Source organism: Canis lupus, chromosome X (genome assembly GCF_011100685.1).
Source record: "Canis lupus familiaris isolate Mischka breed German Shepherd chromosome X, alternate assembly UU_Cfam_GSD_1.0, whole genome shotgun sequence".
In the NCBI taxonomy this organism is placed as follows: domain Eukaryota; kingdom Metazoa; phylum Chordata; class Mammalia; order Carnivora; family Canidae; genus Canis; species Canis lupus.
The window spans coordinates 8345726-8372497 of NC_049260.1; the positions used below are offsets into that span (position 1 = coordinate 8345726).

Sequence of the window (26772 nt, forward strand, 5' to 3'; positions counted from 1 at the left end):
GAGCCTTGTAAGATCTCTTTTATAAGAGCATTAATCTCATTCATAAAGGCTTTACTCTCATGACCTAATCACCCCAAGGGCCCTGCCTACTAATACCATTACCTTTGGGGGTTGGGATTTCAACATATGATTTGGGGAATGTGTCACAAACATTGAGACAATAGAAATCTTGACTTAAGTGGTCTTCTTTAGAATCTTCAGAAGATGCCACCTTACCCCTACTGTGGCCATACTTTTTAGCAAATTCTACATCTAGAAACTCAGCTATTTTCCATAGTGGAAACCAGGGCAGCCTGAGGAAGTTGAATTTCAGGGTCTCCTCCTGCCTGACTTGGTTGTCAGACAAGGTGTACGATTGCACTGCAGAGTGCTGTGAGAGAGCATCATCTCAGAGTTCCAGATTCTCTGTATTCTCCTGCATTTGTCCATGATGTCTCTCCTTTGCCAGGTACAAACTAAAGAAAAGAAATCAGAAGATCCAACTCTCTACTTTGCTCTCCTGCTTTTCTCTCTCTCTCTCTTTCTCAGAGTTCTTCATATCAGAAGACAGGAGGGTGTAAGAGTTAGGGTACTTCAGGAAAACAACTAATAGGGGTGTGTGTGTGTGTGTGTGTGTGTGTGTGTGTATAAAGTTATTTACTAGAAGGAATTGTCTCATGCATGGAGGCCAATGAGTCCCAAGATCTGTTGGGTGACTTGGCAGGCTGGATACCCAGGAAAGACAATGATATAGTTCAAGTCTGAATCCAAAGGACTGAAAATCAGGAGAACCAGTAGTGTAGTTCCAGTCTGAAGACCTAGGAAGAGCCAATGTTTGAGTTAGAATCCCAAGGCAGGAAAAAGCTAGTGTACTAGTTTGAAAGCTATCAGGGAGGAGGAGTTCTCTCTTACTTGGGAAAGGGTCAGCCTTTTTGTTCTATTTAAGCCTTCAGATGATTGGACAAGCCCCAACCAAATTAGAGAGGGCAATCTGCTTTACTTAGTCTACTAATTTATTTATTTTTTATTTTTTTTAAATATTGTATTTATTTATTCATGAGCAACACAGAGAGAGAGAGGCAGAGACATAGGCAGAGGGAGAAACAGGCTCCATGCAGGAAGCCCGATGCGGGACTCGATCCCAGGACTCCAGGATCATGCCCTGAGCTAAAGGCAGATGCTCAACTGCTGAGCCACCCAGGCATCCCAGTCTACCAGTTCAAATGTTAATCTCACTCAAAAACAGCCTCACAGAAATACTGAGAATAGCGTTTGACCAAATATCTGAGTACCATATAGCCCGGTCAAGTTGATACATAAAATTAACCATCACAGAGAGCTGCCCCTTAGCTTCCACCATAACTAGGATGATCCATAAAATGTATCATGTGATCTGGAACACATCTGAGAGCTAAAAGGAGTCAGTATCTGTAGGGGCTGAATGGACATGTGTAAACTGGGACTGTACAAGGTCACACCACGCTGTATAGTGACCCTACATGTGACATCCTCTGACTGCCATAGCGTGTGTCTAGCTGGTAGAGATGGATTACCTCCTGTCAGGCTACTGTAGAAATCTATGAGGCTAGGTCCTCAAAGCTTGTTCTTTGACAAACTTAAGAGGGACATAAAGTAATTTAGAAAATCCTCTCTCAAGCAAAAAGCGAGTTTTGGAAGATTAGTGTCCTGCTTTATAACCTGATTTTAAAGACCTGAAGATTAATATTTCCTTGGATTTTCTCTTCAGATTTTTTCTTTAATGAATTCTAGTCTCTCTCCAGGCAGCTGGATGACTGAACATGTTAGGGTGAAGGTCATGAAATTGAGAAGGCGAAAGAATGAAGCACAAAAGAAATAAGAAAAGACTACTTCAGTTACAGGTGAAATTTCTCAGCTTAAAGTACTGGGAAGCTAATTTAACTTAGAAATGTGTATTTAAATTAAAAAACATTTATGTCATTGTTTACTTAGGGGCCAACACTTTGCCACCTTTGCTGGGCAAATCACAGATGAGTTTTATTGCAGAATCAGACTGGTAGGGACAGGGAAGGAGCAGTAGAGGGAAAGAAGAGAACATTACTGCTTCCCTTTATAGAATGAAAAGCCAAAAGATAGTGCCTATGGTGGAGGGAGCGTGAAATAGAGAAACAGAAGTGTACTCACTTACTAGCTACATTGACCAATGGAGGTCTTAATCTGGAGATATAACTGGAATATATGCCCAAGTATACATGGACCCTAAATATAAGTGAAAACATCTTTTTCCCAAATGAGAGAGTTGAAAACAACTTCTCTTTTTTTTAGACTTGAATATACAATGTTTAGGGAATGAGTTGAAATAGCCAAATGTTTACCTATAATATTTAACTTGAACTTTAACTATACCTGCATATTTTAAATCTCATGTTATATAAAATATAAAACTGCTCTTTTTCACTCTCACATTTCAGGATACAGTTTTTTTCAAACTCTGCACATGCTCATTGACATTCATTTCTCCTCCATCAAGAGCCACTTGAAGATAGTGCCATATTCACTTCCACAAAGTTGTTTGATTGCAGCACTTTTTGAATCTGAGCATGATGCTACCATTAGAAGTTTTACCATGATTGGGCAGCCCAGGTGGCTCAGTGGTTTAGTGCTGCCTTCGGCTCAGGGCGTGATCCTGGAGACCCAGGATCAAGTCCCACATCGTGTGCCCTGCATGGAGCCTGCTTCTCCCTCTGCCTGTGTCTCTGCCTGTGTGTGTGTGTGTGTGTGTGTGTGTGTGTGTGTGTGTCTCATGGATAAATAAATAAAAAATCTTTAAAAAATAGAAGTTTTACCATGATTCATGTATGCCCATGACTTTGTTGTAAGCTCCACGACATATGTATTTAATGTATGGTAATCAACTGATTTTTTTAAAAAAGGCTTGTATGCAGTGGTGCCCAGAGCTGCAGTTTGAACCATTTCTCCAGAAATGGTGACTCAATCTGTCTTAAATTTATTTACCTTCCCCCATCATGTCAAGAGACCTCTATAAGCATTCAAGCTGAGTTTGATTGAGGTCATTTCAGGTTAATGTGTCTTCCCCAAATAGCACTTTGTTGTTCAAAACTAAGTAATTGAGAGACTGCCTTCTGCCTGTAATATGAAAATCTTTTTTTAAAAAAATATTTTATTTATTTATTTATGAGAGACCCAGAGAGAGGCAAGAGACATAGGCAGAGGGAAAAGCAGGCTCCCTCTGGGGAGCCCAATGCGGAACTCAATTCCAGGACCCTAGGATCACGACCTGAGCCAAAGGCAGATGCTCAACCACTGAGCCACCTAGGTGCCCTGAAAATCTTAATAAGGACCTTATGTTATTTTGGGGGACTTTATTTATAATTTTTTAAGATTTATTTTATTTATTTATGAGAGAGAGAGAGAGAGAGAGGCAGAGACACAGGAGAAGGGAGAAGCAGGCTCCATGCCGGGAGCCTGAAGCGGGTTTGATCCCGGGACTCCAGGATCGTGCCCTGGGCCAAAGGCAGGCGCCAAACCGCTGAGCCACCCAGGGATCCCCCCTTGGGGGACTTTATTTGTGATGGAATAATTTTGAGGAAAAACTTTGCCTTGTAATTGAGTATACACAGAATTTTGGGAAGAAGGGCTACTGGACATTTGAGGGTGAGAGATAGGTTTAATCTCATCTATAGTAGCAGGAAATTAATAGAAATTTGATTTTTGCTAAACCAAGAAATTATGACATAAAGCATACTATCTAGAGATACTGTGGCAACTACTAGATGATCAAATACCTGGAGTAGTTTCAGTTAGTGGCATGTGGGGAGCTAGACTGGAACAGGGTAAGTTTGAGTCAAGAAATTTATTGTTCTGGGTTGCCTGGCTGGCTCAGTCAGTAGAGCATGCAGCTCTTGATCTCGGGGTTGTAAGTTCAAGCCCCATGTTGAGTGTAGAGATTGCTTAAATAAACTTAAAAAAATCTTTAAAAGAAATTTGTTTTTCATTATAAAAGCACTTAAACTATAATAGAGTATAATGAAACATGTAAAAGTTAAAGCTGGATGTTACAGTAGTCCAAATGAGAGATGATGAACCATGTTGTTGTTGATGAGGATGGAAGGAAGAGGCAGATTTTAGAGCTGCCTAGAGACAGAATTGATGGGACTTCATGTCTGTATTATGAAAGTTCATGGAGAGGGAAGAGTACAGGACGTCTGGTTTCCCAGCTTTGGAGACTGGATAAATACGGTGCCAAGTTGGAAATGTATGAACTGGGGAGTAAATGATAGTGGGATTCAATTGTGAGCACCCATACCCTTGGTATCTGTGCCCTATTTAGGTAGAGGTGAATTGAGAGTGCAAGAGAGAGACTCTGGGGAGATACACATTTGGGATTCATCAACATAGAAGTGGAGATACAGCCATGGGAGTAGATAGATTGTCCTGGAGAGATGTTTTATTGACAAGGCTGGGGATTGGGCTTTGGGAAAACCACCACTATTAGAGGAAGGAAAGAGAATCCAATTAAGGAAGTTGAGAGAAAATAGGTCCAAGACTAAGAAGGTCAAGCCAAGGAAAAGGAAAGTGTCAAAGAAAGAATATTTAGTACTATTAGATTTCTAAGGGATACCAAGCAAAATAAGGAATGAGCAGTATCTACTTGATTTGGCACAATTCTTTTGTATTTCTTTTCTTTAAAGATTTTATTTATTTATTCAAGAGACACAGAGAGAGAGAGAGAGGCAGAGACGGGCAGAGGGAGAAGCAGGCTCCATGCAGGGAGCCCAACGTGGGACTCGATCCTGGGTGTCCAGGATCACGCCCCAGGCTGAAGGTGGCGCTAAACTGCTAAGCCACCGGGGCTGCCCTCTTTTATATTTGTTAAATAAGGCTGTGAACTGCCTAGATAGAATCTTCTGTCTATAATCAAGTTAAAAGAACTTTTGGGGGGAAGGTATGATATAGGAATGTTTAGTTGAAATTAGCTCAATATTCATCAATAGAATGATGACCTTCCCCAAAACAAATGAATGTGCTCTTTACCCAAATTTGTCTGCGGCCCCACACAGCAATAACTTCACAAGCACCTAAACTGAGCCCCTGCCTCTATCCTTCAGGACCTCAAGATCACTCTGAGTCTGGCTTGCTGTCCAGTTGTCCCAGATCCCTGCCTCATTTTCTTGCAAAGCCTACATATAAGGCAAGGGCTTCATATTTCTTGGTAGGGTTTCTGTTGAATAGATATTAGATTTGCCTCCAGACACTTACTGCTATCTTTCTGGTTCCCATTGATCTATCTAAAGGATAAGAATTATGGAGACACAGCCCAGTTCAATGTAAGGATGACTCTCAGACAAGGTGATTCAAGGATGTGTTGAAATAGTTAATTAAAGAGGCACAAATTTCCATTCTTTGAAGATCTTACAGCATAGTCTAGATGACCTTTCAGCAGTCCTGCCACAGATAAAATAATTCATCCATTGGGTGACCTTTAAAATTCCTTCTTGTCCTGAGAAGTCAGGGGTCTCTCACCACCAAACAGAACATAGAAATCAGGGAACCTCAGGGTAGTAAGGGACTTTAAGAGGTCTTCTGATTCACTTTGTACCAAATAAATACATCCCTTCTACTATCTTATTGAAGAGGAACATCCCCACTTTTTAAAAAATTAATAAACCTTATTTTTTAGAGCCTTTTAGGTTCACAGCAAAATTGAGGGGAAAGCACAGAGAATTCCTCTATACCCCCCTGCCCCAACACTCACAGCCTCACCCACTATGAACATGAAGCACTAGAGTGGTGTTTTTGTTACAATTTATTAACCTATGTTGACACATTGTTATCACCCAAACTCTGTAGTTTACATTAGGGTTCACTTGTGATGTTGCACATACTCCATGGATTTTGATAAATATAAAATGACATGTGTCCATCGCTGTAGTATCATACAGAATAGTTACACTACCCTAAAAATCCTTTGTACTCTGCCAATTCATCCCTTTCTCCCCTCAACCCATGTCAACCATAATCTTTTTACTGTCTTTGTAGTTTTGCCGTTTCCAGAATGCCATATAGTTGGAACCATACGGTATGCGGCCTTTTCAGATTGGCTTCTTTCACTTAGTAATATACATTGAAGTTTCCTCCATGGTTTTTTTCTGGCTTGACAGCTCATTTCTTTTTAGTGCTGAATAATATTCCATTGTCTGGATGTACCACTGTTTATTTTTCCATTCACCTACTGAAGGATATCTTGGTTGCTTCCAATTTTGGCAATTTTAAATAAAGCTGCTATAAACATCTCTGGGCAGGTTTTTGTATGGACATAAGCTTTCAATTCATTTGGCTAAACCCCAAGGAGTGCAATTGCTGGATCATATAGTAAGAGTATTTATAATTTTGTAAGAGACTGCCAAACTGCTTTCCAAAGTGGCCGTACCATTTTGTATTCCCACCAGCAATGAATGAGAGAGTTCCTGTTGCTCTACATCCTTGCCCACATATGGTGTTGTCAGTGTTTTGAATTTTGGCCATTCCCCAGTTTCTGTTTGAATTCTTGAACAATGGTAATCCACCATGTCAGAAATTCAGAACTTATATAATGGCTGGGCAAGGAAGACCTTATAGGGTTGTAGACTAAGGTAAAGAATGTTTATAGCATCTCTGCTTGGAAAGGGCTTTATCTGACCAGTGCACCCTCCAGCAACTGAGTTCACTGAATGTCCGTTTCCTCCCCTACATTTCCTAGCCTCCCTCATAGTTGGGTTGGGGCATGTGACTGAGCTCTGCCCAATGGGAATATGAGAAGTGAAGCCTCCCTGTAGTTCTGAGTCAAGTAAGAGTCCGAGTGCTCCCCTTTTCCTGTTTCTTACAGTAAAAGAACCTGGAGCCTCTGTGATACAGATGAAGCAACTATAAAGCATCAGACCTCAGTGAGCTTGGACCTCAGAATAACTGGGTGAAACAGAGCTCCCTACCTACCTGCTTTGAAACATGCCTTTTGAGCAAGAAATAAACTTTGTTGTTAAACCACTGAGATTTCAGGGTTAATTTGTTACCTCCACATGGTCTAGCTTATCTCTTTGCTGACCCTCGAGTTTTCTCTTGGGGCTCAATCCCTTTCTCTCTGTCCAGTTGGAATTCTCTTTTATGTGCTAAACTTCAGCTTCAGACCTGTTTAGTTCTGTTTGGCTGCCTGGCCCATCTCACAAGGCTTTTGGAATCTGCCCCATGTTAGTAAGGTTCCCAGTCTTCCAATTCATTCTTTGTAGCCTATCTTTGTCTTTGGCCTCTGTGGGAAGCTCTGTGTTCTCTCTTCCATTGGCTCTCCACTGACTTCTCAGAGTCTCATTGGTACCAGCATTCTGGTCTTGAGCTCTCTCAGTGAAAATGCCCCTCACTTGACAATTACAAATGAAGTAGCCATTCTGTTTCTAGAAGGGACTAAGTGGTATCAGATATCAAATTTTTCCTTAAGTGAATTTAATGTGCCTAATAAAAATTGTCTTCTATATGTTCAACCTCCATCCTCTGGAGTTATCAAAATATGTTTTCTTTTGTCCATATGGTAGATTTCCGGGTAACTGAAGATGGCAAGGTATCATGTTCTTTCTGATTTCTTCTCTTACCTAAAATATGTCTTTATCCAGATAAATACATATATATATTTTTTACAAAAGTGAAACCTTTCTGATGATATGAAAATGGAATAAAAGGATATATATTTCAGTACATAAATTTAATTAATATTATACATTTAACAAGAGAGATGAACTTGTTTAAAAATCATAACTTGTGTAGGCTGTATGATTATACCTATAATCCATCTGCTTTTTATATATCTTTCAGTTTTCTTGATAAGATTTCACTTGGGGTTGAAACTTGGCAAAGCCTTAGTCTGACAGCAATTTTTAAAATACAAAATGTGAGAAAAGGAGAAAAGGATCTGTTATATTTTTCAATTACAAAAGCACTAGGGCAAGAAATAGCTTGCTTATCTTCTTTTCCTTTTTATGAACGCAGAAAGTCCAAAAAACGGGAGGGTTGGAAGAATAAAACCCCAGTATCTTTTAACTTCTAAAAAGCCTTCTTGCTCTAGATATTTAAATGGGAGAAGTAACCAATGACCTCTCAAAAGTCAAGGAGCCACTGTAATTTAAAAGCGTAGTTGACCCTTCAACAACACTAGTTTGAGCTGCATGAGTCCACTTGTATATGGATATTTCACAGTACAGTACTGTAAATGTATTTTCCTTATGTTTTTCTTAATAACATTTTCTCTTTTTTTAAAGATTTTATTTATTCATGAGAGACACGCACAGAGAGAGGCAGAGACACAGGCAGAGAGAGAAGCAGGCTCCATGCAGGGAGCCCGATGTGGGACTCGATCCCGGGACTCCAAACTCATGCCCTGAGTTGAAGGCAGACGTTCAACCATTGAGCCACCCAGGCATCCCAATTTTCTTAATAACATTTTCTTTAGCTCATTTTATTGTAAGAACACAGTGTATAATGCATATAATATATAAACTATGTAATAATTGACAGTTTATCTTATCGGTAATGCTTTGAGTCAACAATAGGCTGTTAGTAGTGAAGTTTTGAGGAGGAGTCAAAAGTTATTACAGGGGCGCCTGGGTGGCTCAGTTGGTTGAGTCTGCCTTCAGCTCAGGTCATGATTCCAGTGTCCTGGGATTGAGCCCCTCATCGGGCTCCCTGCTCATCAGGGAGCCTGCTTCTCCCTCTCCCTCTGCACCTCCCCATCATTCGTGCTCTCTCTAGTGCACTCTCTCTCTCAAGTAAATAAATAACATCTTTTTTTTTATTAAAAAAAAAACTTATCGTTAGAGTTTCGACTGCATGGGGAGTCGGTGCCCCTTGATGCCCACATTGTTCAAGGGTCAACTGTATGTTCAAAAGAGTTCATTCTGCTGTGATATTTTCCCAGTATTTCCTGTCTAATAAAGCTAAGAAGGCTATGTATTTTCCCCTTTTTTTTCTCTTAAGATTTTCATTTATTTATTTGACAGAGAGCACACAAGCAGGGGGAGTGGCAGAAGGAGAGGGAGGAGCTGGCTCCACACTGAGCAGGAAGTCAAATGTGGGGCTCTATCCCGGGACCCCGGGATCATGACATGAGCTGAAAGGAGATGCTTCACTGACTGAGCCACCCAGGTGCCCCAAGACTATGTATTTCTTTCAAAGTTCAGAGGGGCTTTGGGAGTCTGTTACTTTTCTCTTGTTCCGCTTAGCTGAAATGCCTTTTCCTATTGAATCTATCACTATTGGGTTTTCCTTCCCTCTTATCTTTCTTGTTATCAAAGCAGCCAGATGACACCTAGCCAGCAGGACAAAGGGAACCAGATATATACATATATATATTTATAGAACCAGAGGGGATGAAAGTAGGCACGAACAAGGTGGCATTGTGGCATCTTCTGAAGTGGAGTATGAGGAGGGGTGGTGGGAGGAGCAGCACTGAGCCCAGAGCTAGGGACTCAGGTGGCTGGAGTCGGAAGCCAGGTTGGGTCAGGCAGAGATTATTTCCTCTTCTTCCTGCCCTCCCTCTTCCTTTTCCCGGCTTCTTTCCTTGTCTTCCCTTTCCCTCATTTTCCTTCTTTCCTTTCCACTGTTTTGCCCTTTCTCTGCTTTCCCCAGTTCGAACTACTCTTCTTTCCTGCAATGTGTGCTCCTCCTTCCCCAGTTTCTCACTTGCCATGTGCACAGGAAGCCTGAGGCTGCTGTCTTTAAAGGCCATCTTGCAAGGTTGGTCTTTGGCTGGCACCTGGGAACTTTGCCTTTGAAACATTCTCTAAGTGATGGGTTGTTTTGCCCATCTGGGGCACTAAACACCTGCTTCCTTCTGGGAATCTGGCAGTTTGGCCATTGGGACAGATCATTAGGCCGGCATGACCAGCTCCCAAGAAAAGCCCTGAACCCCGAGTATTCGTGAAGTCTTTGCCAGGCAAAACACTGCATGTGTGTTGCTGCATATCCTTGCTGGAGGAATACATTACTTCCTGCTGCTAGGGAGAGAGCAGGAAATGTAGCCATGGATTCCTCTAGACCAATCCTGCTGGGTCCTTCCCCCTTGGCGATTGCTGTAACACACTATAACCCTGAGTACAACTGCTTTTGAATCCTGTGAGTCCTCCTAGCAGATCACTGAATGTATGGGTGGTCTCAGGATTCCTGAAACACATACCAAGGCTAATGTTTTGCCTGGCCCATCTTTGCAGCTTTAAAGCGGCATTTAAAAGTCAGAAAAAGGACTGTCGATTTTTTTTATCTTGTGAAGTTATTATTGTTTCCAACTGAGAAGAAACTTCTCTTAAAAGAATAGGTGAGGGGAGTGGAGACTACCACATACCAGGCACTGTGCTAAGTGCTTTCTATATATTGGGTCATTTAATTAACATCCCTGTGAGGTAGTTCTGTCATTCCTATTTTGAATGTACAAAGTTGACTCACTAAATAAAGATCACAAAGATGGGAGTCGGAGAGGCAAAACTTCAGTGGTTTAGTTTTGCTTAATGAACATTTATTGAGCAACAAATAACAATGTGTTAGGCATAAGAGAGAAAGTGATCAGTGGGACTGAGAACCAATGATAAAGTTGCTCACTATTCAGGGAAGAGACAGAAAAACCTAACTATTACACTCTGGTGAAAGCTTAAGACTAAAATATAAACCTGGAGTGCTATGGAATTTGAAATTAGGCTTTTTAAAGTCCATTATTGCTATGACCCTCCTTTTTTTCAAGGGTCATACATATGAGGAAATGAAAAGGTTCTGTGTTGTTCTGAAATAATTTTTATTAGGTTTTCAAATGTAAAAGAAGTATATGTTCATGACAAAAATGCCTGACAGTTCAAAAAGCAAAGTGAAAAGTCAAAATCCACATCCAGTTTTTTATTTTTTTAAGATTTTATTATTCATTCATGAGAGACCCAGAGAGAGAGGCAGAGACACAGGCAGAGGGAGAAGCAGGCTCCATGCAGGGAGCCTGACATGGGACTCCTGGAACTCGATCCAGGGTCTCCAGGATCACACCCTGGGCCGAAGGCAGCGCTAAATCGCTGAGCCACCTTGGCTGCCCAAGTTCATTTTTAAAAAAGATTTTGTTTATTTATTTGAGAGAGAGCACAAGCAGGGGTAGGGAGGGGCAGAGAGAGAGGGAGAGGCAGACTCCCCACTGAGCAGGGAGCCCAATGTGGGGCTCAATCCCAGGACCCTGAGATCATGACCTGAGCCAAAGGCAGACGCTTAACTGACTGAGCCACCCAGGCACCTCTTTTTGAGTTTATTTTTAAACTGAGAAAAAAAAGAGTTGTATTTCAATACATTTCTTCTTCATTAAAAAAAAAAATCCTACTGGTTAATGCTTTACGTTAGGAATCTCAAATCTTTATGTCAATGTTGGATTTTAAGAAAGCCATTTTGAAATGTTCCTGGATTCAGTTTTTAAAAAGCTGAGGTTTTGTTTCTTCTATTCTGGATTTAAAAAAAAAATCTTACTTATTCTTGGTAAAAGAATAGTGTGACAAAAATAGATTTATGCTCAGCTACTACAGAAATAGGTGATAATGGGTAGAAATGATAAATAATAGGAATAACAGGGGGTCATGATTTATGTTAGAACTGGAAGGAATCTTAGAGCTCATCTGGCATGTCCCTTCATTTTACATGTAGAACTCTCCATGCTGCTAATGATGAAAAACAGAAATGACTATTAATCCACAATGGTACAACAGTTTCTGGTTTGTTTTTTGTTTCTTGTTTTTATCCTAGAGGCTACTTTTTGTTTGTCCCTAGATATGCTTATTCCTGTGTATGTTTGGGGAATTTTTAACAGTACAAGCTGAGTAATTAAGGAGTAGAAAAGCCATTATGTTTGATCTGATTCAGGAGAATGGCTCAGTCTTGCTATGCTTATTCCTACTAATTTAAACCAAGTAAGTTCATTTCAAATTAACTCATCAAGAATTTAACATAAATTCCTGCCCTATGTTTACTTCATCTTATGGGAAATAGGACCCTTAAAATGAAAAATTAGAAAGCAATATCAGAGTTCAACTATGAGACACAAACCAAAGGCACTAGAAGGATATTCTGACATTTTTATCGGCTGAAAAGGCAATTTTCTTATTTGTAAAATAAAGATTTGGGGTTAAATCAAGCCAGTGGTTTTCTTTTTTAATTTTTAGTAGATTTATGGAATTGTGTAACCATTATCACAATCTTGTTTTAGGATTTTCCCATTACCCCCAAAATTTTCCTTGAGCCCATCTATAGATAATTCCCAGACCTATGCCCCCACCCCCATCCTTACCAAGCCCAGGCAAACACTGATCTGCTTTCTATCTCTAGAATAGAGTTGCTTTTCTGAAATTTCATATACATGGAATCGTATAATCTTTTGCATCTTACTTCTTTTATTTAGCATAATTTTTGAGCTTCATCCATGTTGTAGCATGTATCAGTAGTTTGTTTTTATTGCTGAGCAATATTGCATTGTATGGATATATCACACTGTGTTTATAGAGCCACCAGTTGATGGACATTTAGGTTATTTTTACTTTTTGACTATTACGAAGAATGCTGCTATGAACATTCACATACAAGTGTTGTGTGGACATATGCTTTCATTTCTCTTGGGTAGATTCCTGGGAGTAGACTTGTTGGTTTGTAGGATAAATTTAATTTTTAAAGAAACTGCCAAACTGCTTTACAAAGTGGCTGTATGATTTTGCATCCTTATCAGCAGTATATAAGTGTTCTAGTTTCTTCAAATGACTAATGATGTACATCCTTGCATGTGCTTATTATTTATTTGTGTGTCTTTCTTGGTGAAATGACTATTTATGGCTTTTACTCATTTTTAAAATTGGCTTGTGTTTTTATTGAGTTACAAGAATTCTTTAGGTATTCTGGATACAAAGTACTAAAAAATTAAATAAGCTTTCAACTCTTCTTATAGATTTTGTTAACAAAAAATGGAGGGGGGGCATCTCGGGTGGCTCAGCGGTTTAGCGTCACTTTCAGCCCAGGGCCGGATCCTGGATACCAGGGATCGTGTCCCATGTTGGGCTCCCTGCATGGAGCCTGCTTCTCCCTCTGCCTATGTCTCTATCTCTTTCTCTCTGTTTCTCATGAATAAATAAATAAAATTTAAAAGAAAAGAGTTGTTTTGGTTCAGTGGCAAGACTTCCTTCTTCATTGCTTATTAGCTGAAAATAAAAAACCAGCCCACTGGCCTGAAAAAAGGAATGGTTGAAGAGATTGGGATATCCCCAGTTGGCCATTTTGCACCATCTGGTCTTCACAGTCATACCTTCTATTGGGAATTACTTATGTATGCGCAGGAAGGAAGCACAGGGGTTCATCAGTAAAATGGACCACACTCCACTTTCTCAGAGTCTATGATGACAACACACTTTGCATAACTTCAGATATTTCAAATTTATTGTGACTTGTTTTGTGGTCCAGTCTAGAGTCTATCCTGTAGAATGTTTCATACGTACTTTAAAAGAATCCTTACTATGAATACTCTCATAGAGGTTGATTATGACTATAAAGTATCCTGTGAAATGTACTTTGAATCACTTTATGACACCGTTGTGTAAATGAAGCTTCTTCCTATTCTCCTAAGGCAAATTTAACAAGGAGATGCATATTTATGATGCAAATTATTAAGAAAGCAAATATTATACTTGCAGAAATCCTTAAAAATGTAGCTGTCAAAATAATTTATTTTTTCCTATCCCTGGTTTTAATAAACAAGTGAAGGTGTGAAGACATTTTTTCCTCACCATGTTCTTCAACATTTGTGTACATAATAGAGGTTTAGTAAGGCCATTCCCATGCTTGAACTGAGCTATTTGACATTTATTTAATTAAAAAATTATTCATTTACTGCACGTGGGAAGAACTATACTTGCAGACAAGGACATAATTATCCAGGATATCAATTTTTATTCTCCGCAGTATGAAGTTGATAATAACGAAAAGTTCAAAGCACAAAGAGGGAAAGCACAGCATTAAGCAATGTTTTGAGGCTTTGTCATGCAGTGTTAAAAACAAATTTCAAGGGGCACCTGGGTGGCTCAGTCTGTTAAGCATCTGCCTTCAGCTCAGGTCATGATCCCAGGGTCCGGGATTAAGCCCTTTATGGGCTCAGTGGTGAGTCTGCTTCTCCTCTGCCCCTTCCCCCCCACCCAGGCTCTCTCTCACACTGTCTCTCAAATAAATAAAATCTTAAAAAAGAAAAGAAATTTCAGGTTTTCATCAGGTTTATCAGGTGATAAAATTTTGCAAAATATACTTACTTTTGTTCTTTCAACCTTAGAATTGATCATTTTGAGGTAGAATCTTGAGATGAGCTGACATTTTTTCTAGGGAATTAAAAAAAATAAAATCCATGTGAGGACAACAGAATTCCTCCATTTCGCATATAGTAAGGAAGGACTCTTTCTAAGACTTTGAGTTCTTGCCTTTTTATGTTTTAGAAGCTAAATAGTTAAGATTGCTTTGTTATTCAGCTTATCACACTTTAGACATACTGTTGAGATTGAAGGTCAGGGAAGAATTACTAAAATTGTTTTCTCCATGTATTTTAAGAGTCTTGCTTTTGGAGTTATTTACCACCCTGCATCTGTCCCTTGTTACTTTAACTGGTTTCCCCTTGAGTTTAGGCTAGCTGCTGCCGCCACTTCACAGAAGCTCCCTGCTCTTTCCTGATGTTTTCCCTCAGGCTGTATCGTTCTTCTTTTGGGGGGATATATTCCTATTGTTGAGTGTGCTTTTTCTGGTCTTTGTATTTGAGGATTTGAACTGTCACTTCTATTAACTTTGCTTACCTTTTGCCTTGTGTTGCAAACTTCCAAGAATTATTGTTGACTTAAATCAGTCAAATTAGCAACTAAAGGCAAAGATTCTTCTCAGGACAATATAAAATTAAGAACACATTTTTAAAAAAATTAAGAATGCATTTGCCAGAGCACTTGAAATCTATGACAATGGGCATCTATTTTGGAAATAATAGTTTCCCAATTTACTGTTTTCTAAGAATGCATTGCGATAGTTCTTGGCTGTGTATTTTATGTAAACTTATTATGCGTGCTTACTATTTCTCAGTTTAATCACCTTTTTGAGATTGAGATGTAAGAAGAACTTTTTGGTTGAGGATTTTCTATGGGATGTTGGCCTGAAGTTCAGCTTCTTCCAGGGTGTATGTGGACTCTGCTTGAACTATTCCATGACTCAGGTGGCATTTCCAATCCTGATTCATCCCTTGCAGACAGCATATTGATGACAGAGAATGTCTCTTGATAATCATCAATGTTCCTTTTGCTCAGATATACTTGGTTTTTCCAGGAAAGGGAGTTGGCAATGTAGAGACAGTTGGTACCTAACTAGCTATTAGTGACGAGTTCTTTTCCCTCTGGGTGTCAGCTCCCCAAGGGCTCTGTGACAATCATACTATAATGATATTTAGAAGAGACGAATTGTCTTGGAGAAAATGTTTCTGCCTTGGAAGCATCTTATGAGGTTCTTGAAATCTGATTATAAATGAACTCATGAAAGAGATAAACCTTTTCTAAGTAAGTTGGATTTTCCCTAAACCAAGTTAGGAATACATGATTTGTTCATTGCTTCAGGTAAGGTGGGCTGAGTTTTAAGGGCTTTCTGTAAAGCTCAAATTCTAGGTTACCCTCGAAGATAAAGATTGATCAATCTTGATTTACTACTGATTGTTCTTTTATTGAAAAGTTTACAAGGTTCTCTATTTACATAAGAGTAGAATTAATTTGGAGATTTTCTTTTTAGTGTAAGACTCTTGAATTCAACTGAAACACTTTCTCAGAGGATTTAATTTTTAAAAAATAGAATAGCAGTTAAATCTTTGCTTTGAGACTCTAAAGCAACTTTAAGGCATTTAATGATCTTATTTTTTGTATTGATTGTGTATGTATTTGGTACAAAAGTGAACAAGAGCCAAAAGCTCCAATAGAAGATTGACCTTGAGATCTAAGATAAGTGATAAAGTGGTAAAAAGGACATAGATAGCTGAGAGGTTTTATTAGGATTGTTAAAAGAGAAACTGAGGCATATTTTTAAGACTTTGAGCAAACACCAATTGGAATTGGGTAGTACCAAACCAAAAGTAGTTAGGAGCCTTTCACCAACAGGAGCTTGGGGAGAGATTTCTATAGAGCAAAGGAGGAAGCAAAGTAAAGAAATTATTGAATGGCTGTACCTTAAAGCCTAGTTGGCTGTTTGGCATTGGTTGTCGTGACATTATGATTTCATAACCCTGAGGCATTTACAGGCTTAAATTTGGGCTTGCTTATATAGGCTGCAGCAGTATTATAGCCACCTCAGTCTAATGACCTCCTTGTCTCATTAATTTAACAATTCTCCCTTTTGGTAATTCTCTCATACATGACAGATAGAACACATCTTGGTATTAGTGGCACTCTTACTCTTGGTTTTGTTTTTGTTTTTACATTTCTTTGAAAGAAACTCTATGCCTGACGTGGGGCTTGAACCCAAGGTCAAGAGCAGCATACTTCACTGACTGAGCCAGCCAGGTGCCTTGATGTTAGAGCCACTCTCATTCACCATCAGAGGTCAGTTGCTCTTGTCTCACTGTGAAACTCATAGGTTATGATGTTGGATCCATGGAAGGAATGATTTTGTCATTCATCTTGTTCATCTTGTTTTTGTTTCTCCAAGCCCAGTGGGACCATCTGATGTGCTGCTGGGGGCTGTGCACATGCACTTAAGAACTTTAAGAGAAAATAGCATACCAGAGGACTAAAGTGATGACTTATAAGGATAATACCACAAGACTGAAGTATACTCCTCAACCAGGGCCCCTATGAGCCAAACCAGTTGGTGTCAAATAAATCAAAGAAGGGGCACATCAACCTGTTTTAGCCAAGTGTCTGGTTTTTTAATTTATTATATTTGCTACAAGACCAGGCATGTTGGTCCAGGTACAGTAGGAGGAATTTGCTATGGCAGAGGCTCCTCTTGTTCAGCCAGTAAGTCATCTAAAGCAGTTCTATCATCTGAAACCATCTTAGCAAGAAAAGTCTAAATACTTTCTTGTGTAGCTATGGCCTCAGCAGTAGATTCAGCAATAGTTGCCCGAGTTAAGGAGCATTCTTGTGCATTAACAGAAGAGGCAAGTAGCAGAAAGGCAAGAGGAATAAAGGTTCATAGTGGAGATGAAGATCTTAGCCCATGATCTTGGGGGAGCTGGCCACCTCAAGAGGCCATCTGCTTCTGAGGAGGAACCTCCCTAGTCAACGCTAACTTTCTATCTCCAGCTGGTGTGCAGTTAGTTCCAAGAGTCTGGAGGAGCCCTTTTTAATTGTGAGAAGTGGACCCAAGTTCAAGTCCCTGAAGTTTGGCTGTGGTCTTGGCAGCGAGAAGGACTGGGTCTGGTTTCTACCGAGGAGGTTCAAGGGCAGCCTTTGTTCTTAGTGATTCCAAATCAGAAGGGTGGGAGAAAATTGGAAATGTTAGTCTGGAGAGTTGCAGCCAGATGTTTGAGGAAACTAGGGGAATCCAACATCTAGTTCAGGTTACAGATACACAATAGTTTCCTTTTTTTTTTTGTATCCATTTTTTATTTACATTGTAGTTAGCTAACATATAGTCTAATATTGGTCTCAGGAGTATACAATTGTTTCCTTTCACCTTTATTATTTCTAAGTAATTTTTTAAAGATTATTTTTAAAGATTTTATTTATTTATTTGACACAAAGATAGAGAAAGCACAAATGGGGAACAGTAGGCAGAGGGCAAAGGAGAAGCAGGTCTCCCACCAGGCAGGGAACCCGATGCAGGGTTCAATCCCAGGACCCCAGGATCATGACCTGAGCTGAAGGCAGATGCTCAACCAACTGAACCACCCAGGCACCCCAAGTTTTATTTATTTAAGGAATCTACACCTCACATGGGGCTTGAACTCATGACCCCAAGAACAAGAGTCCAATGTTCCTCTGACAGAGCCAGCCAGCTGCCCCTCCCAAGTAGTTTTAATTACATATGTTAATTAGAATTCTTAACCCTTAGGATCCTTTATTCCTAGTAAAACCTAAGAAGTAAGCAATGTGGACTGTTGGTTATGCTAGCTTCTATGGATTGGGAAATTTATAAATTCACAATTTCTAGAAATATATTCTTCCTCATAGTAAAATTTTCATGTGGCACAGATGTTTACTAATAGATCCAGATATCTCTAGTTCCTCTGTAAACAAAAGCCAAAAGTGGATAAACCTATGTTCGGTACTTAATGTCTTAGTATTTTATCATATTTGGAATGATTGAGAAATTCAATTAATAGCCATCATTTAACTTAGTATAACGTTCAGGTTTCTAGTTACTAAAAAGATTTAGTATCATTGATAATGATAATATTAACAAAATCTATGTAGTGTTTTTTATGTTGCAAGCACTTTATATTTAATCTTCATATTGACCCTACAAAATATGCACTATTAGGGGTACCTGTCTGGCTCAGTGGGTAGAGCATCCAAGTCTTAATCTCAGAGTTTTGAGTTCGAGACCCATGTTGAGTGTAGCGATGACTTAAAAATTAAGTAAATAGAAATATGTACTATTATATGGACACACAAATGCATATATACAAACACACATATATGATTGCCAAGAATGCATATATTATTGATATATATATTTATATTTGTTTCATATATTAAAAATATTTCTTTTTATCACGTCAATAATAAAAGAGATGATTTTTGGCAAATGAAAATAAATATATAAAACACAACAAAAATTGGTACTATAATTCATAGTATAGTAATGGCTTGAGTTTTTCATTTTATCTTTTAAGTTCTCTTAATATATTGTATAGATTTGTTTACATTATATTCTTCATTTTTAATTATAGTATAGTTGGCATACAATATTAATTTCAGGTATGCAACAGTGATTCAACAATTTGAAGCACTATGAAATGCTCACAAGTGTAGTTACCATCTGTTGCCCTAAAAGTTATTAAAATATTATTGACTATATTTCCCATCCTGTACTGTTCATCCCTGTGACTTATTTTATAATTGGATGTTTATACCTTTTAATTCCCTTTACCTATTTTGCCTATTATCCCATACCCTAGATTTTGGAAACTATTTTTAAGTAGATATACTATTAAGCATAATTATTGTTGAAAGTGCATTTATAAACCTTTATCTTCCTTACATATATTTAATTTACTTGTTCTTAACAATTATGTTTAAATTGCTTATGAAAGTTTTATAAGGCATTAAGCAGCTAACCATCATTCTTGCTGACATATTCTGTAACAGAGATAACATTAGTTTATTTCACTTTTAGTAAACCTAGGTAGAATAAAAGCATATTTAATGCTCGTAACTCTAAAGACATGCCTATTTTAATTAAATTAATACCTTAAACTAGCTTTTATTTACCAAAGATTATTCTAGATCATCTGAACTTGAAAACCATTTGGGTTAGTTCCTTTATTTCTGAGAGTATACTGAATTATATAAATACTTTTTTGTCTTTAAGTCTATTAAATAGAGGTCTTTATAATTTTGGTGCTATCATCAGGAGGTAGAAAAATATCACATATCTATAAAACATATATACATAGACTTACAGACACAGAAATCTTCTACCTTTCATTTTTAGAGGTACCTGGGTGGTTCAGTTGGTTAAATGTCTGCCTTCAGCTCAGGTCATGATCCCGGGATCCTGAGATTGAGTCTTATATTGGGCTCCCTGCTCAGCGGGGAGTCTGCTTCTCCATCTCCCCTGCTTGTGATCTCTCTCTCATGCTCTCTTTCTCTCTCAAATAGATAAATAAAATCTTTAAAAATATATTTGGGGCACCTAGGTGGCTCAGTTGGTTAAGTGTCCGACTCTTGGTTTCGGCTCAGGTCATGATCTCAGGGTCATGGGATTGGGGATTGAGTCCCATGTTGGGCTCCAGCCCCATGTTGGGCTCCATGCTCAGCACAGAGTCGGCTTGGGATTCTTTCCCCTCTCTCTTCCTTCTTCTCTTCTCCTCCCCTTGCTCTCATTCTTTCTCTCTCTCCCTCTAAGTAAATAAACTCTTTAAAAAAATAAAATAAAATCTTTATTAAAAATACAGATAAACTTTTTAAAAAGTAATTAAAAGAAGAAAAGGATGTTATAAAAATATTTTAAAAATTTTAGCTATGAGACAGGTATGATAATGCACAGCTTTATAAAAGAATAGTTGTATCTAAATTGTGTTTCACGGGGGTTGCCTGGGTGGCTCAGTCAATTAAGCATCTGACTCTTGATTTTGGCTCAGGTCATGATCTCAGGGTTGTAGGATCAGATCTGTGTTGAGCATGGAGCCTGCTTAAGATTCTCTCTCTCCCTCTGCACCCCACCCCCTACCACCCACACTCACTGGATATATCTCTCTCTCTAGATAGATAGATAGATAGATAGATAGATAGATAGATAGAGTTTCTGGCAGAATAAGTTAAGATTGCCTGCTCTGGTGGTTAAAGCTTTTACTAATATTTGCAAAAAAGACTTTTAATATTTTTCATTTACCTGATTTTCAAATAGCTTCTTTTCTCTCCCTCTCTCTCTCATAAGAATTATCTCCCTGAAATTTATATTTAAAGATGGCTCTGGGCTTCTAGAGAAAACCAGGTAGAAATTTGCATCTCAAAGACACAGAGAAAGGATGTAAAGTTCTTTAAGAAGGGCTTTTGCTGTCTTTTTTTTATAAAGAGAATTTGTTAAAGTTTGTTGATTTTTTAGTGATCTCTAGTCACCATGGGGCTTGAATTCACAACCTCAGGATCAAAAGTTGCAGGCTCCTCTGACCGAGCCAGCCAGGCACCCTCTGGGCTTTTGCTTTCTGAATCCAAATCTTTTATAATATCTGCAAGCCTTTTGAGATGGATAGGGGAGAGTTTGGGATTGGTAAAATGGATAGATGGGCTTTGAATTGTTTCTAGAGCTGCATTTCTGTTCTTCTAAAGATTGATTTGTAAGACCAGTACAGTTGTTTTTAATTTTTCAAAGAATTAGGTTGGAATCTGAAAGATACTGTGACCCTGACCAGCCATCCAACTACATCATCCTCCATTTGCTTCTTCATATCAGGGAGAAGATCTTCAACTAAGATGGCAAATCAAACGATTCATATGTTCTAGATTTGGAGCTGTGTTTCTTTAGAACATTTTAGTAAATGCTCAGAATGCTTTTCTTTCCCTCTGGGTGCATAGTTTCATTTTAGCTTAGGGGAGAAGTCCTAAAGGAAGTTTTTACGGGGCACCTGGGTGGCTCTGTTGGTTAAGCATCTGACTGTTGGTTTCGGCTCAGGTCATGATCTCAGGGTGGTGAGATTGAGCCACTGCATTGGGATCCACACCTTAAGACTGCTTAAGAATGCTTAAGATTCTCTCTCCCTCTTCCTCTGCCCCTTCCCTGGTCATATGTGTGTGTGTGTTTTTTTTTTCCTCTCTCTTAAAAAAAAGTTTCTATCAGGTTCTGTGTATCAGCTTCCAATTTTGTCAATTTATGGACATGGAATTACTTGGAAAAAAATCCTTTTGAGTATCTTGTCAGGTTTCGGCTGAGACCAACAGTAAATATTCTTGGTAGAATTGAACAATCTTATGGAGCCAAGAGGAATTCTCAAAGAGGTGCAAAAGATAGTATCCCCCCAAAATCCAGGGCCATTCCCAAAGATAACCAATAGAAAGAAGACTTGAACAGTTGCCCTGAGAGTTGGAATTACTGGGGAATTTTAACAGTTGGCAGGACCCTAGCTGCAAATGGAATGCAATGCACATTTCTGCCTAGGCTTACCTAGCCACGAATAAGGCACAACACACATATCTGTTCAGCTATCTTTTGGGGGCCTCCAGTCTGACAGTTGCCAAGCCAAGTTCTCAGGATGCAAAATGAGACAAAAAAGAAGGCTATAGCCGTCCTTAGGAGAGAAAGGATGTCCTTAAGAGAGAAAGGATGAATGTTTTTTTCTGCCAATCCAAATTTGGAAAGGGAGGGAAAACGTGAAATTTACCTTCTTCTGTCAACCAAGCCCCACAACAGAGGTCTGGGAGAGCTGATTTGGTAAGAATTGTTACCCTTTGCGGGCCTCTGTCAGTTTTCCCAGAATGCTTTCTGTGTGCTCCAGAGTGAGCGGGAATGTGCCAGCAGGTCTTATCCTGTCCACCAGCAACTATAGAGGAGGAAAAACAATTTTCTCTCCACCCTTTGTGGTCAGTGTCAGGCTGAGACCCCTTTTTCTCTAGGCACCTTGTAAATTGATAAGATTATCTAAAACGGTTCAAAGTTCCCCACTGAAGCCAGTGTAATTGAAGATTATCTTTGGTAAGGTTAACCTACTTAGTCTTTCTTTTTTTAAGATTTTATTTATTTATTCATGAGAGACACACAGAGAGAGAAAGAGGGAGAGAGAGAGAGAGAGAGAGAGAGAGGGAGAGAGGCAGAGACACGGGCAGAGGGAGAAGTAGGCTCCTTGCGGGGAACACCCTGTGGGACTTGATCCCAGGACCCCGGGATCATGGCCTGAACCAAAGGCAGACGCTCAACCGCTGAGCCACCCAAGCATGCCCTTATTCAGTCTTAAAATTTTATTCACCCAAGGCCTCATGCTGGCACTGGTCTAGTTTTTAAGTCAGACCCAGTCCATTTCCAGCAGTTCTGGACTCAGTCCGGAAAAAGAAATGTTCAAATAAAGTCTGAAAGCCCCTAACACAAAAGCTGTGGACCTAGGATCCAGGAAGCCAGTAGGAGTTGCCTACCATCTCCACAGGCAGCAAGAAAGCAGCAGCTCAGGTGCCTTCACAGGTACTTATGTTTGGTTTTTCATTGCTCTGGAACTGTCAAAAGAGAGACTGAGCCATATTAAAATTTTAGAAAGTTTATTTGAGCAAAAATCAGTTCGAATTGGGCAGCTCCAAACTGGAAGTGGTTAAGAGCACTCCCCTCACAGGAGCTGCAGAGTTTAGTAGAGAAAACATGGAAGCAAAGCAGGGAAGTTACTGATTGGTTATCACTTTAAGCCTCCTTGGCTGTTTGTGATTGGTTGTCCTTAGCATTTTGATTTTGTTACTTTGAGGCATTTAGAGGCTTAGATTTTGGTTTGCTTTTGTAGATCTCCACAGCATTAGAGCCTTCTCAGTTTAATGGCCTCTTTGTTTAATTTAATAGGATTTTATATTTAAATCTCTCACAGAATATTCATTTATTGGGTCAGTTTCCTATGTCTGCTAATTATACTGTGTGAATTCTCTATGACTGCAGCAGTGATGATGTTCTTTCCTAGGTCAGTGGGAGTTTTTGCCATGAATTTTAGAATCAATATTACTTTGGGTCTGATAATTCCTGTTTATCTTATTTTTTTTTTTTAAAAAACAACACAAACATGGTAATAAGAAAATAAGACATAAAGAAGTTCTTTTAGCTTTATTTTTAGTCCTGGGTCAATAGATATGCATCAGGCCAGAATTTATCTTTCATTAGTTCATTTGTTTTTTCCAATGTACTGTTTGTACAATAGTACAGGAACACACACTTGAAATGTTTACATTCCTTCCTGGGGTTTGCTATGGAGATAAAACTTATAAGAACTAAAGCAAATAGAAAGTGCTTAATACTCTAAATAGAAGAGTATACAAAGTTCTATGGATGATCTAAAGTGAGAAGGAAGCTTTCTACAAGGGTAGGGGTTGAGCAGATGGGGTTGTGGGCAAGAGTTTTGAAGATGGTCTTAATGTTAGATTGGCATTTCAGAATGAAATGGAGTAGGTAGGATCTTGAAAAGAGGATTACAGTGGAGTAGGTAGGATCTTGAAAAGAGGATTTGAGCTGAGGAGAGTATAGAGAGATGGAATACTATGAGGGAAAGCATTTTGGTCACCTACAGGGCTCATATGGGGACCATAGGTTTACTTAGACTAATGTGAAAATGTCAAAAAAGGAAGTGCCAGAAACGAAGGTGGAGATCAGGGGAAATTTGGATGCCAAGCTCAAGATTTATTGCAGATATAGTCTCTGCTTTTCACCTCCATCCTGGTTGTGTGCAGTTTACTGTTCTCGCCATGTCTTCTCACAAGACTTTCAGAATCCAGCGATTCCTGGCCAATAAACAAAAGCAGAATCTTCCCATTCCCCAGTGGATTCAGATGAAAACTGGTAATAAAATCAGGTACAACTCCAAGAGGAGGCACTGGAGAAGAACCAAGCTGGGTCTATGAGGAAGCATAGCACATCATGAAATAGCAAACATAATTGGCACACATATTTAAGCTGCATGGAGATCACATGTTCCTATCCTATCAATATGCAAACATCCTTCCTACCTGGCCAATAGACATATCTTATCAAGGAAATTCTTTTCTCTGTTACTATGCCTCTATACCAGTAGGTTGGTTCAATAATAAATGTGAGACCTTTCAGCTGAAAAAAAAAAAAGATTTATTGCAGATATAAACCTTTGAATTTCTATGTAGTAGTGGTGTGTTGTCCTTGAGAATTCACCTCATAGGCCTCCTACACAGGGGAACAGTTGCCCCAGGGACCTAGCCTCTGCTGTCTGGGATCCACTGTGGCTCTTGCCTCCCATGGCCTCCTCCTCAGCAGTGACTGAATGGGAATACTAAAGCATGCTCTTTCAGGAGGCAAACTCTTTTGTTGGTTGACCTTGGCTCAGGAACTCCCAGACAGCTTTGTTGAACCTTCCTTAGACATTAAGGGGGTCTAGGATGCTTCTACCGAGTAAACCTGGGTCTGTTAGTTCTCTTAACCTTACCTCACCCCATCTGTTATTTCCCTTTGCATAGGTATTCCTATTAACAAAATGCTCATATATTTAATCTTGTCTTGACTTTTGCTTCATAGATAAAGGACTAGGACTAACCCGAGATGTTTAGGGTAGCAACCTGGTTGGAGGTATATGATTCGGGGAAGTGTCTCAAAGATGCATTTGTACGGCAAGCACACTGCTTAATTTAGATCACATGGATATTTGAAGAGACTTTGGTCGACCTGGTGGTGATTATACAGGTCTATAGGACCTTCCCAGGTTTCCCTTGGTGTTGGTAGTGGGGACTCACTTAATATTTTTGACTTACTACATGAATGATGACACAGCTTATTTCATAATTCAGTTGTAAACTATATATCATTACATAAGAATGCTAATTTTTGGCTATAGTTTAGTACTTCTGACTTAGAACTAATGTGTTGTGTTTAACAAAGACAGCTTAGAAATACTTTCCTCTATTATTTTCTTCCCTCAGTATCCTTTTAATACATTTTATCAGGGGCTATGACATAGCCATACAATGTCTTAATTTGCAATGCCCCTTCTTTGTATAATTTGTGAAAGAACTCTTATGACAGCCAGAAATTACTTTGAGTCAGTTTAGTATTGATAAAGACATATGTTAAAGCATGCTCCTTGTTTGCCTGTTACTCAGTTTTGGGTTATACTTTGGTCTTGCATTGAAATTATTCTATGTTTAGGACCTTGCCGTTGGTTGCCTTGGATCTCATGGTACTGTCACAACTTTAGGCTGTGACTTTGCTGCAGGTGCTAACAGGAGGAGACAATAGGCTGCCAGGCAGAGGCAGAGGGAGGGAAAACTGGATTCCCACACATCCTGCGGCCTTGGCAAGTGGCACACATTGCATGAGTCTGTGAAAATAACTTCTACTGGGAATATGTGCCATAAATAAACAAAGACTGCTCAGAAAGTTAACAAGAATGAAGGAATGAGAGAGGAAGAAGAGAGGATCCTTGAAGGGCATTGCCTTGGCAGCGCTAACAGGGTGGTCAGACATAGCAGAGGGGAAAGGACAGAGGAAGCCAGCTAGAGGATGCAAGAGCCCCCAGGAATCAGCCAAGAGTGTGAACAGGGTAAGTAGAAGGGAAGGGGAAAGTGGCCAGCAGTTTTGATTTACATGCACAACTGGACAATTAGAAGCTTTTGGTATCCTTTAGGGAAAGCATGTGCTTCTCCTGAGTGACCCAGGGGTTATTTAACAAATACAAAAGCAACCAGCCCTGTTGTCTTTATATGCAAAATGATCCTGTCATTCTCTTGTTGCTCTGGGAATATTTGAGAGAATTGATGCCTCCTTTATCCCTGAAGACTTCCACTCATCTGCTAATCCCCTAAGAACAAAGATACATTCTAAAATTGAAGAGTTTAATGGACATTTTCCATTGATCTTCCCATGCTTTGATTTTGTTAGCATTCTTAATTTCTGTTTATAGTAAAATGTGAGTATTTTCTTGGGTAGTAAAATGGATTTTTCTCTAGTAAATGTTTGTTCCTGTGCAGAAAAATGTGAATGAGGTTTTATAATTCATTGTAACGAGTAGTTTCATAAAATTAATCATTATTTAAATTGAGGGTGGTAGAGATAGAAAAGTCAGAAGAACAGCTATTTGTGACATTTTCAGGAGACGAATTCTTGCGATGAATAAAACTGAGTGGATTATGTTATTCTTTAAAAATGTATAACACATTTTGTACACAGAAGATAGTCAAAACCAGATATCATTTATCTTCTAGGTGGATGGAAAAGAGACCAAGAAAAAAAAATAAGTGGCTTAATGACCCAACTCTACCCAGAGAATGGAAAATAAAATGCAAGATTCTAAACCCCGCCCTTCCATTTCATCTTCATTTTTGAAAAATTCAGGTGAGCGTCATCATTTCAAAAATTGATCTAGTGACTGTGAAAACAAAGTGGCCAAGACAGCAGTGCAGA

General features: G+C 39.1%; 1 protein-coding gene across 1 annotated transcript; it reads left to right on the forward strand.

Moving 5' to 3' along the window:
* The first annotated feature begins 24089 nt into the window (after window positions 1–24089).
* On the forward strand, window positions 24090–24249 carry LOC106558419 (60S ribosomal protein L39-like). The gene has a single exon (XM_038586469.1). It carries the CDS (start codon window positions 24093–24095, stop codon window positions 24246–24248), a length of 156 nt encoding a protein of 51 aa, XP_038442397.1. The 5' UTR covers window positions 24090–24092; the 3' UTR covers window position 24249.
* Window positions 24250–26772: the final 2523 nt, after the last annotated feature.